At 30.6% G+C, this 13772-nt stretch overlaps 1 protein-coding gene across 1 annotated transcript; it reads left to right on the top strand.

Moving 5' to 3' along the window:
- Positions 1–259: 259 nt before the first annotated feature.
- LOC129957142 (homeobox protein Hox-B4-like) lies at positions 260–13771 on the top strand. The gene is made up of 2 exons (XM_056069308.1): positions 260–787; positions 11734–13771. The coding sequence occupies exons 1-2, from the start codon at positions 367–369 to the stop codon at positions 12183–12185; spliced, it is 873 nt and encodes a 290-aa protein (XP_055925283.1). The 5' UTR covers positions 260–366; the 3' UTR covers positions 12186–13771.
- The last annotated feature ends 1 nt before the right edge of the window (position 13772 follows it).

Raw genomic sequence — 13772 nt, 5'->3', positions numbered from 1 at the left:
CAATTCTTAACTCGCTTTTCTCCCCCCGCCAGCATCCAATAAACAGATTATTTCCTTCTAAGTAAATACCCCCATACGGGGGAAAACATCCAGAAACCCGTCCTTCAATGATTATCTAGCCAATCCCATCGATCCTTTTCCCAACGTCATGGATAGAAGGGCTCTCATTGGTTAGATAACGACCCACAGACGGTAGGTGGAGTTTTCCCACCTAAGCATTTATGGTGGATAGATTTTTAGTATACGTTCAGACCTTCGCAACCTTTAGAGCTATTTCAATCGCAAGAGTTGCATACACAAAAACCTGTTTTGCTTCATTCAGCTCTTAGTTGCTCCTTCGGATCTTAGAATAATTGTTGTTGTGAGATGATGCACACTACTATGATGAACTTTAACTATCCCAATTACCCACTTGTTCTATCAGCGGACACCGTGACTTTTTCACCATCGGGCACTCCAAGTCCACCAGCTATGCCGTACATTATGGGAAACAGAATGCAGAACTTGCCAACATCGTACCTTAACGCATCGTTCCACAATCACAAGGGCTACCAGCCGGCGAGGACTGAGAAAAAACAGTCCTTTACCATAGAGGCCATTCTTGGACTCAAAAACTCGAATGATGATAAGAGTGGAAAGGACTTTAAAGGCGCGATTCGTGTTGGGGACAGTCGGAGGGACAGAATTTTGTCCTCCACCATGCCATACTCCGTGCCAGGGGGGACACCAAGAAGTTCCCTAACTGCTTTATTACCATCGTCGCCTGACACATCACCAACGAAAGACGGTAAGCCGTTTTATTTGTATTTCTGTACAATTGATTTTAAAGTATTTTGGAATACTGCTTAGCTCAAAACATTTGAACTTTCTATTATCTAATTAAATTATTAAAACTAGGAACGTTTGAACTTTTCATTATTAGAATGCTCATTATCAACATAGTGTTTACATTCTTTTAACGTTAACGACAATTCATTAAATAGCTAATATATGAAATCTTGATATTTTCTCTTGGTTTTGGATTTCAATTTTGATCCAAAAACATTTAAAATTTCTATTTGAAAGAAAAAAAAAGAATTCATGATAATTTAATTGGTTTGATTAGTTTACATTTGATTTTTTTTATTTGATCAAAATAAAATCGGATCGTTTTTAGCATTCCGATGACTATGTGATGTGAAATCCCGATTTTACTTATCTGCATCTGTTCTATTCTTTACATATTATTTCATATTCTAATTTAGTCCTAATAGAGAAATGTTATCATTTTATCCTATTTATTGCAGAAAAAAATGCTGGTAGATTGTTTTGCTATCGTTTCTAAATTATTTAAAAATAAAAGTTTTTCAAAATGCTTAAAAATATTTAATTTCTTTTTTAAGAACGGAAAAAACAAGATGTGATAGTTCAACCTATGTTATGTAACTCTGATTTTACTTTACTTTTATTCTTGCATTACACAATATATTTTAATCTTAGAACATAAATGCTATTCATTTTATAATAGTTTCAAGTTAATATCAAGAACAAAAAAAAGAAAGTTTATTGTAATATTTCTTTATATCGATAATTTTAAAAGATAATTCACTTCCGACAAATGTTTTTGTTTTTCTTTATGTTAACAGTATTTATGAAATTAGCTTTTTTGTAGGTAACAACCTAATGCCTTTTTATAAAATTGCCTTTTAATTATAAATCAGATCTAAAAGTATAAATTTATGAATATCATTTTTTATATAAATATGCAAAATGCATATTTCTTGAATTCCCTCGAATTACATTTGACATTTTAACTTTTGCATTATAAATATTCAATACAAACGACATAATTCTTTTCTTTTTAATTCTTTTCTAATAATTTTAATCATATATTTTTCTTTCCATCTTTTTGTTTAACTGCTTTCTTTTTTTGTTTATATTGGATACTTTAAAAGTGTATAGCATAAAATATATTATATTGAAATAAGTTTTATACAAAACTTTTAATGGATACAAAATTCTGTGAGAATCATGTTTGAAAAAGTGCGGCGATTATTATAGATTATGCAATTAAAAGTTCTGACAGTACAGGAAGGCTATAAAATTCATTTATTTTATTTTTGTTTCTTGTTTTCATGTTTAGTAATAATAAGAATTTATGAAATATTAACTTTTGTATAAGCATAATGCGTGTTTAATCTGAATTGTGCATTCTGCTAAAATTCGTCAAATGCTTTTAAAAAAATTGTCTTCCCAAAATTTGAATTGTTAAACTTCATTTTAAAAGTAACACACTATTTTTTTACAAGAAATCATATTTCTTTTTGATGTTTCTAGTATTCCTAAACCTTTGATTTTATATTAGTCATATTAATTTTTTTTCAATGTATAACAAACGAATAACTCATTCGACAGACTGTAATTTTATGCAATACTTTTAAAAATAAATATTGACGTTTATTTCTATTCAAAATTCTGAGATAATTTGTCCATAATGCGACTTTGTAGGGATAAAAGATTTTTGTATATTTTAGAATAAATTAATAGCATTTTGAGGAAAGGACCTGAAAACTATTTTAATAATATTTAAGTTAGTATTAATTAATAATAAAGCCTATTCAGTCAAATAATCTGCTTAATTAATATAAGTACTCTGTTAGAACTCTGTTGGTTGAGTTTAAAATATCTTTAATTCTGAAAAACGCATAAAGCAGATCTCCGTTATTTAACTTTTTTTTTCACGTCGAAACACTTTTTAGCTTCTACTTTTTACTATATTATCTTTATATGATTTTAAATATTACACAAATTAGGGAATAAAAAGAAAATAATAAAATAAAGACATTCAATACTAATCTTTTTTAAAATCCATTGGTATTTTCATATTATGATTTTCAAAACATTATTGTTTTTAAAAGTTTATTGTTAATTTAACAAAATCGTTTGTCATTAGATATTTAGTAACTTCAAATTTTAGTTGCCAGATTCCAATTCAAGATATTCAATACAATCTATAAATAAAAGAAAAAAAAGTCTTAATCAATCTTTCTCCTGTTTTTATTTAAAATTGCTGTTATTGCTTGTTACTTTAATCATGCTGCTGATATTTTAAATCAAGAAAAAAAAAAAGAAAAAAGAAATGAATTGCATCGTAATTACAATATTAACCAGAAATCTCTTGACAATTCCTAATTTTTTTTTTTTCGCACAATATATGTAGGCAAAAACTATGACAAATTTATACGTAATCTCATTATATTATTGCGATTAATAATTTATGTGCTTGTGGCACACTTTAGACAAGTTAATAATGTTTCAAATATCATCTTTAAACCCTTTTTTGATGGAAAAGGGGAGATACAACCTGACTCGAAGGTTAACCCAATAATAAGGACAGTAAGTCAAAGTTGAATAGCAACAAATAGAAGTATTGTATTCTACAATGGTCAGCTATAAAGGACTCGCCGAAGGTCTTAAGCGCAGCTGGAAATCCATCCCCTGACTTCCTTAGCCCTTAATTTTGTCTACTGGGGCGTAGAATCTCTCCTATAAATATAACTTGCTGGTTATTGTCTCTCCATCTATAGACCATTCTTGAAGTAAATATTTGCATGCTAAAATACGGTCTTTTTACAATGTTAACTGTAAAAGGAACTTGTTTTCTAAGTCCTTCAAAAAGAGTGCGAGGAAAAGTGTCGCAATTTTCCCCCTTAAAAGGTGAACCTATAGTTTTTAGGGCAATCATTTATTATTAACTTTAACATCTGACGTCGTATTTATAGAATTAGAAAGTTATTTATTTCTGAAGTAGAATCGAATGTATTTTTTTTCCAAGATCCAAAATAATATTCAACAAGGATACAATATTTATTAGTATTTTGTAGTCAAACGGTTGTCAATTTGACATTTTTTCTCTAATTATTCAAAGAATTCGGAAATATTCTATTTTTTGATAATTCATCATGTTTTTTTTTAAAAATATACAAAGTTTTAAAAAGTAATATTGGTTTATATTATATTAAGTTATTCATAAACCAGTGTTAAATGTATTGTTCCAATGGAATATTAATTAATAAGCATTAAAATTGAAAGTTAATTCCCTAATTGATACAATAATGAAAATGAATTGCCCCTCATGTAGTGTTTTTTTAAAGCGTGAAATTGCGCTTGAAATGAATGCTCTAACATGGCAATAAATTTGACAATAATAAATAACTCTTATTTCATATAATAGGGAATAAAAATAAATAAACTATAGTTTTTATTTATATAAAGCTTATAAAAAATCATCATACTACAAAAGATTGTTATCAAAATGCATTGTTTAAATGAATTTAAACAAGGATGAATCTTTCATTAAAAAAAAAATCGATTTTAGATTTGGTATTTCATCTTTATCGCAATTCAGAGATTCCTATTATATAAGCTGCAACCTGAATTTGGGTCGCTAAATTTCCAACCGGACATTTTTGTCTTAAATTCTTTAAATTTATTGGCAGCCTTCTTGTTAAAAAATTAATTTAAATACTACATTTATTTTTAATTAAATTCTTTTTTTTTTATCAAAAATTAATATTCTAATTTTCTATTTTTCTTGCTAACCTGATGTTCTCCAGTTTTCTTAAAATTCACTATAATTATAGAAAATGAAGTTCCAGTTATTCATATATGTTATATTATGATGCATTGCTCATATCTTTACAATTGGAACCCATCTGGGTTTGGATAACATAAGGATTAATCAGTAATATTTTTCTAAATGCCATAAAGAAAAAATGTCAAATAAAAGTACAAATTGCTAAAATTAATGTGCTCAGTTTAAGCAACTTCTAATGGAAATGAAATAATTTATATATTCTATAGAAGAAATAGACTTCATTATATTTCGAATTATGTGTTGATACCATATAATAAGAAATACTCGGCATTTTGGTATATTTTTAATTGTTACGGGTTAACAATTTTGAAAAAATTGCAATGATTTTTCATATAATTAAAAAAATTGTTCTAAGATATTAAAGCGCTCATGTCTGATTTTTACACATAATTACTGTTAAAGATACAAAAAAAATATATATATATTACTGTTTTTTATTTTAATTTAATAGGAGCTATGGCATTTAAGATTAAGATATTAGTATCTTAATAGAGTAATAGTTAGTTTTACATACGCATTAAAAATTTATAAACGCCTATTACTTTACATGCATAGTATTATCATGGAAAAAGCATGGTAAGAAGAGTTAGATTTATGAAATGTGCTTGAAGCTATTCGTGTTTTTCTGTTCTTTCTTCGATTTCTTCAGAGAGAAGTGCCACCTAGTGTTTCCTCTTTTCGATTATGACGTTTGCGAAAGACAGTGTAGGCAATAATTAGAAAATTGCTGCATATCGTTAAGTATCGTAGATCATTTAAAGCTGGAAGTTAACAGATTCCAGTTAAAATGCTTTATGTATTATCCAAATGCTATATAAAATAATATATGAATGCAACTTAATATAAAATTTTTTCGTATTCGATGTAATGAAACTTAACATATCTCGTTGTTTGTTGAGAATTTTCTTTGATGTGGAAACATGTATTTCATCATTTATTGATGACGTAGAAGATCATAGATTCTGCCAATTTGATTTGCCACTCACAATAGAATACTTATTTAAATAAATAGACTATCTCTTTCAGAAAAGGAAATTCCAGATTCTTGAAGAGATCTTTATACATATATACACAAGTTCAATCATTTTGAAACCATTTCATGATCTTGGAATGAAGTAACTTTCGTGTAGCATCGTGTTTAAACTGGGCTATAATAGTAAATATAGTATAATAACAGGATAAATGTATCTTTTTTAATGTTCTATGTTTCATGTAACTTAATTCGTATCTGTAAAATTGAAATTTTTGAAATTGATTTTTTTTATTGTTTCTTAATCTATTTATGACAATGTGTCTATCAAATGCATCGAATTATAAAATTTTTAGTATTGAAATCTACACATAGTGGAAACTATTAAGAAATGTAAGATGCAAAAAATCTCTTGGAGATGCTGCAATAACTCGGATACCCTTAATGCTTTTGCAGAGATAAATGCCCAATTATAATGTGTCATCTGATTAGGAAGTTAAGTAAATTCATAGATTAGAGGTTAAGGCACTAGCGTACCGAAAAATTGAGTAATTGTTCCCCGAAACAAAACAATTTTTTAATATTTTTAGCATTTAATTATCAGTTAATTGATTTATTTTGATTGGGATTGCATCAAAACTATCATGCATCTAGTAGTCAATTCGTGGAAAAGTGATTGCAATATTCTTAAACAATCATAGCAAAGAATTATGAGTTTCTTTTAAAAAGTACAAAAGTAGGAAATAGCTTTTAATAAAATGAGAAAAAGGTGATTCACTATATATTAGAAAATAATATTTCCAAATATAAAAATGCGAAGAAAAATTAACAACCCTGCATCCTCCGAGTTCTTATATTGTGATTTTCGTGGTTGAAAGTCGGTCTATTTTTTGCAGCCACCCCCAATTTCGGCTGACTAACATGTTTTTATTATTATTATTATTACAATACACTGAATTGATTATAATACGGTATATTAGCATATAAATGATAGTTAAAAAGTTTCACTTGTTACAAAAATTTTAAGTTGTTTGCAAATACTGCATCTAAATATTGATTTTAAAAATCGTCTATTAGTAGGTTAAGGTATAGACTTGAGGAACTGAAAAAAGTATAAGAAATATAGTTAATTAAAAATGCAATTACTTACATTCGTTAAAATATGTAGCTTTTCTTGATTAAGATTATTTTAATTTATTTTGTGTTTTTATCTGAACCTTGTAATCTTAAGATTATTGACTCCCAATTTTCAATAAATATCTTTTTTTAATCCTCTAATAATAAAACTTTAATAAAATTAATATTAAATACTGTCTCAAGTATATTACAAGTGTCTGCAATACTAAATAATCGGTCACCATATATTAATATTAGCAATTTAGTCATGCCGATCGACTTAGTTGAACTACATTTTAACACATTAAAAAAATATTTTAAATTATACTTGCACAATAAACTCGACATTTTGACTGATTAGCTATATTTGCAAAGTGGCGAAATTAATTATCGAAATGTCTATAATTGTTGAGGCTGATTGCTCTGCCAGTTTTATTTTGTGAAATTGGGGAAGGAGGTGATAGATGACATATCTTGGAATCGTGAGCTTACATATGAAATACAAACTGGAGAGATCGATTGAGTGCCTTGGTCTGAGAAACTAGTAATATGCATTTTCCCAATTATAAGGCACATAGAATTGTTGCACATTGGTATATAGAATTGTTGGCACATAGGATTATTGCATAATTATAAGGCCCAATTATAAAGCACATATAAATATTGCACAATTGATAGATTGCATGTTTCGTTTTCCAATCTAAATTTATAATTCTAATTGCAAAATAGTCTTATGTCACCGGTTATCAAATTGGCGACCTCTTCAATCACTACTACTATTCCTGTGAGTGACTTGACCCTTCCTAGGGCCATGGGAAGTATGCTTCCCACCAAATTTATCAATCTTTGTATGAAATTATGTAGGTTGGCATAAGTTCTGACAATTTTTTTTTAGTAAGTCAGAAACTTAGATGCTACAGTTCTTTATCTCAAACAAAATGATGTGTCTTGATTGGTTACTTAATTATTAATTAACCAAATTAATTAATGAATCAAATTTATCTAATAAGCTAAATGAATCCCTTTTCTTATTCTAATTTCAAGCTTAAAAATATTTTAACATAATATGACTAGAAAAAAATGGTCCTTTAAAGGGTTAAAGAAGCTAAAATGGTCCTATATTCTAAATGGTTGAAACAGTGAGATTTTGAGACAAACAACAAACTTCATGCCATCCAACCCCATGTGCAACCTTGGCCATTATTTGTGAACAAAACTACAGACACTGCTTCGTTTGGACACAATAGATTCACCCACATCTACTTATTGCTAGGCAAACAACCACTATAGTGTTCGCAATGTCGTTGTCAAATGGCCTGTCCAACATATATTGTCGGATTACTCATATTTCAATGCTCAATGTTTGCATTTTTTTTTTCCCCAAAAGACTTGCACTTCATTATTTTTCTTGCTTGATAAGACAATTCATGTCCAGCTCCTAGCATTTTTAAAGTCTATAAAGTTTTATCCATTTACTTAAATCTTGGTTATATTTTAAGAGTTTGTTCTCATATTCCCTTCGATGACTGTTTTAAAATAATATAATTTTACTTATTATTTGGCGCAGCATAATCAATCATAGCTCTTGTGCCAGGAAAAACCAAACCAAATCAAATTAAGTCTCTGAAGTCAAACGTTAAAATTTGTGCTAACAAAGGCACTTTCTATTCGTAAAAGAGACCCTCTTTCTTGAAGCAAGTAATTCCTGTTACTTACCCTTTAGCTAATTTTCTATTTTAGAAACGCGCGTTGAATCGGAGGGAAAAAAAGAGCATTTCAATCTGAAACATCTCGATCAAGAATAAACAATATGACACTTCCTCAAATCCACAGGCAGTTCACTTCTGTATTGAAAAAACAGCCCAAATCCCGTGTCCCCAAGAAAAAAATCATTCATATCCACCATCGCAATATAGATTGTCAGATTGGGTATCTATTATTCGCTGACATCCCCCAAGCATTTAGTATCTTTTCGGCCGCTTACACAAGAGGGGCGGGTGTTGTCAACGTCCATATAGCTTGTCAAAATACTTGACTCCAATATCAGGGTTTTGACAAATTGCCTCTCTTGGACGGGCGGCAGACGTCAACCTGTGTTATTATCGCTAGGGTTACCGGAACAAATCGGACCCATTGCCCTGCTTGCATCAATCGAATTGCGTCGCCAATGGGCCGTTAGGAGCACTTTTTTATGTACTTTACTCGGATGTTGGCGAGTTTTTTTTTTTCTTTTTTTTTCTTTTCTTTCTTTTTCTTTGAAAAATGTGTTCTTGAATAAATATATCGATCGAAATTTTCTAAAACAAATGGGACATAAAATTGTATCTTTTTACTTTTTCGTATTCGGAGAGAAATTATAGTAATCGTCAAGATTTCGAACTCGAGATTTTGACGAATCTCCACATTTTAGACCTCTTGAGTTCAAAAACACATTTTTAATTAAATGTCTGTCTGTGACAATGATAATTCAAAAACGCTTTTAGTTTGATAGTTGAAATTCGATATACGGTCTTTACACCATATTTGTAAATTTCTATTAAATTTTGAGTAAAATCCGTCTAGAGGAAGTCTGTTTGTCCGGATGTATGAATATAAGCTAACTCGATAAGTACAAAACGAAGAGCCAGATTGATAAAATTCGGTACGCAGATTAAACAACTGCACTGAAGACACCTATCAAATTTTAAGTAAAAATCCAACGAAAAATTGAATGTCTGTCGGTCTGTACTATCATAAACAATCTAACAAACGCTGAGGAATGTAATTTGGAAAATGGTCGGTACATCATATTTGCGGATTACTTATTTATTTAAGTTATATAAATGCACTAGCCGCTTTTGGCGACCAGAATATCCGACCATCATTTTGACTTACATGGCTGTTAATCTGTTGAAGGTATGTAAAAAAATACCTTGTTATTTAATAAGACTGCATTTGTTATTTAATGGGCACAAACTACTGCGCGAAAATTAAAATAGTATTGTGGTGGAAGCTTATAAACCAGCTAACAGCTACGAAACACGGGCAATTGCTTTTGTCTTGTTGTCTTGCTACTTGGCTGCGAACCACAAGATCCCAGGTTCTATCCTCACTCATATCAAACCGCTACAGTATATTAGTATATATATAACGAACTAAAAGGTAAAATGAAATTCTTATTTCAAAGTGAAATAGCGCATTTTTAAAAAAAAAATCTTCATTTTAACGTTGTCAAAAACACGAGAGTGTATGGTTTTGATGGTATAATTTATTTAATTATAAAGAAGTTTGAATTCTATCATAACAATACGGTACTGTTACAGATTTATAGACAAATTTCATTTGAAAAAATTATGAAAACGAAATTAGCATCATTAAAACGGATTCTTTAATTTTAAGAGTTAAAAAACAATTCTTTCATATATTTTCTTAATTCATAGCTTCTAAACACGGATAATTTGTTTAATGAGTTATTTTTGTCAGCATAAGTGAATGATTTCAATAAGTGATACAAAACAAGGTACAAATATTTGTGAAAGATGATTACATATACAAACGGCGTCGGACGAAAATGACGGAAATATCCGAATTGCTTTCGAATGCAACTGTAGAAAACCAGCAGTGGAATTTCACAACCAGGGTATGGCTTGTGCTTAAGACCTGTGCTTGCTGTACTTACAAGTAATCTACAAGACTGAATTATTACAGAAGGGAATTCAGTAACCATTTGAGACAAGGAATGAACTTCAGTTTCGATATTTGTCCCATAATTTAAGGAACTCGTTTTGAACATATAGAATAAAACTTTCAACTTTCCTTGGTTCAATCATGTATCGTATGTATTTCTACAGATTATAGTTTGCTAGAGAACAGAAGCTGCCGCTTTGTTTAAAGAATAAGCAGACAATCATATTAATGTGTAAGTAAATAAAGGATCAAACTATGAACGAAAAAAAAAATACCCCAATAGGGCGATTCCTTTGTTATTCTGGGCTGCCCTTCCATTTATATCCCACTTGAGAAAGGATAGATTGTCAACGCCCCATTCTCTCCATGGATGAGAGGGGGGGGGAGGGATGATCGAACAGCGTAGAAATTTTCCGCGCGTGCTCCCAAAGCTCCTTTGTTGGCAAGCGATAATAGGGGGTTGGGGGTGGTAAATCCTTTCGAAATCAATGAAAAAACTACGCTCAACACAAGAATGCGTGTAAATCGCTTAATAGGGACGATCGGTTGTTATAGGACAGCTAGGCAGAAGGACAGCAAAAGGATAAATTTTATGAGCATTACGTGGCATCGCACGCAACTATCCTTTTTGGGTGATCCTTTCTAAAATGTACAATGGGATGGACACGTGCGCCAATTATCAAAGATATAAAAATGGTTCCTGTTCTTGCTCGATTTGTTATGGCAGTTAGTGAGAACTTTTGTAACCCCCTTTTGCACAAAAGCACATTTTCGTCGGCTAGAGATTTTCTCGGATAATATATTTTTGTGAGGTTAAATGAGGTTCTGGCAAGTTATTGAAAGGTTATAACCGATTTTAATTTCTAAAGCCTGGCGCATCGATTGGTAGATTTAAAAATCAAAAATAGTTCAGCTGCAGTGGATTCAAAGGATAAAAATAATAATATAAACATACCTACAACATCCTTTTATGTTCATATACTGTTAATTGAAATAATAAATGTTTTAAATTAAATGCACCATCTAATCATTTGTTGGGCAAGAATTTGAAGCAATTAGATTTAATGAAAATTGCAGTTTATTTTACCGACTTTGTATTACTGAAAAGTCGGCTGAATAAGCTGTTAATTATAGGTTTAACAAATTACATTTTTAGCGCTCCCACCGCCATTTTATACACACTTTCTGCTCTGCTTTTGAAAAGTTTCTAACATTAAAAACTTTGCCAGATAAAAGGAATCTACCTTTGACTTCCGGTTTGCCGGGATGAATTTTTTGAAGTTTTCTTAAAAATTTAGTGAGCCATACGTTTCTGTTGCCTAATACATTTATTCCTTTTTTACAGAATCCAAATGCCGATCCCACCATTTGACCAGCACCAGCGAAGATTCGGACGTGGACGGCCGATACACCATGCTGCAAAAAGCCAGTTCCAGTGCCAAACCATCGAGTTCTCAAAAATCCCCACCCCACGGAACAGGCAAGATGAAACGAATCAGGACTATCTTCACCCCCGAGCAACTGGAACGACTAGAAACTGAATTCGAACGTCAGCAGTACATGGTTGGACCCGAACGGTTGTTTCTCGCCTCAAATCTGAATCTGACCGAAAGCCAGGTCAAGATTTGGTTCCAGAACCGTCGTATTAAGTGGAGGAAGCAGCACCTGGAAATGCAACAAGCGCAGCTTGCGCACCTCAGAGAAGCAGAGGCTGCTGGGAGCGAGAGCGAACCAGATCAGACCAGCTCTACCCAGGATTGTTCTCCAACTCAATGTTGGGAAGAAGAGAGAAATTGAAGGAAATAATGATCTAAAATCTATATCTTAAAAATCTTCGGGTATCAAGATCATTATTCCATCATTAATGGCCAAGTCTGTACGTCATCTATCCAGGACCAAACTTACCAATGTGTGTAAGCCTGATAGATATAGGCGATAATGATGCTGAATTTTAGTAGTTTTCCATTGGAAGATGGCAACAAACAAAATCAACATATTATGGGCGTATTTCTTGAATAATATAATTAAGAATAGACCCAGCTTTGCTATGATGAACCCAGGATGGATTCCTTACATTGATGGACCCAGATTGCGTCGTTCAAGCAGTTCTTCGGGGATTTGGAATCTCATGTAAAATGGAACCAACCTTTGGACTGGAATGAACTCTTTGTTGAAATTTGATCCAACAATTTGGAACTAAACTATATGAAAGAAAACTTTCCAACTCGAGTTTGAATATTTAACCAAGTTTTGTTTTTGAAGATGGACAAATTGCATTGTATTGAACTTTAATACTGTTGTGCATATAACCATTGAACTCAATGTAATATGCATAGTGTGTCGCTAATGTGAGATTTATGTTTAGGTAATATTGTCAAATCAGTAAGACCACGCATGTGCAGAAATAGTGGGTAACATGGAACTTTATGTAAGCCCACCGTCATGCAATCAAAATTTAATCTGCGCTATTATTATTTCATCGTAGTTCTTTGAATTGAAACTAAGCAAAAAATATGCAATGGAAAGAAGAAAAAAAAATAATAATAAATCCAGAACAAAAGATGAACCCTCTTTTAAATTTTGTGTAATTTTTTAATTTACAATTCATTTATTTGAATTGTTTTTATTTGTTTTTAGATCGCCAAATTAAATGAAACGATATATGTATTTTAAAAATTTAAAACTCTTACTTGTTAAGTTTGATTTTCTAACTCTAAATTGATTATTTGAAATATTAATTAAACTAAAAAAATAATCTTTTCCCAAAAAATTCAAAATATACAGCATAAGCTACATTTTAAAACTGGGCTTATATAAGTATATTCCCATAAGTATATTGAAAATTTTGAAATATACATTCATCAAATTAAAGCAGCGAAATTCGGAGCTTGTTTAATATTATTAAATATCTATATTTAGCATATCAAAGTTTTTAAGAGAGAACCAAATTTCGTTAATTTTAAACAACTATGAGTACTTTGTTTTTTGTAAGTGAGTTGTAAAGTTTAAATAATAGTTTTTTGTGTGAATAGTAAAATCCTTATTGGCACTACTGATAAAAAAAAATCACTATAATTTTCGATGAATAATGTAATAATTCACTTCGGATTTCAAATAGTTTTTAGATGCACTCAAGTTTTTTTAATGAGCGTCTTCTCAAACGTTGCTTACAAAAGCGCACAGTGCCAAACAAAGTAAAAATAAAAAAAAATGTTTTCCCTAACTACTGCATAAAGGGCTTACAATTAAGTTTCTTCAAGAAAACTTTATGGTGCTTTGGCTGTTGAAAATAAAATTCTGGCGTTGAAATTCATTGTATAAAGGCATTTGTGTGCATTCTATTCTAGTCAATTTCCATTGTGATAAAGTGTCTCTTTTAACCAT

This window comes from Argiope bruennichi, chromosome 11 (assembly GCF_947563725.1).
Source record: "Argiope bruennichi chromosome 11, qqArgBrue1.1, whole genome shotgun sequence".
NCBI classification, from domain to species: Eukaryota; Metazoa; Arthropoda; class Arachnida; order Araneae; family Araneidae; genus Argiope; species Argiope bruennichi.
This window is presented reverse-complemented; position numbering and strand designations above follow the sequence as displayed.

Bases quoted from the DNA above. Each gene is read 5' to 3' on its own strand.
- LOC129957142 (XM_056069308.1), top strand. From the start codon at position 367: ATGATGCACACTACTATGATGAACTTTAACTATCCCAATTACCCACTT. The intron at 788-11,733 runs GTAAGCCGTTTT...CCTTTTTTACAG, and splicing joins CACATCACCAACGAAAGACG to AATCCAAATGCCGATCCCAC.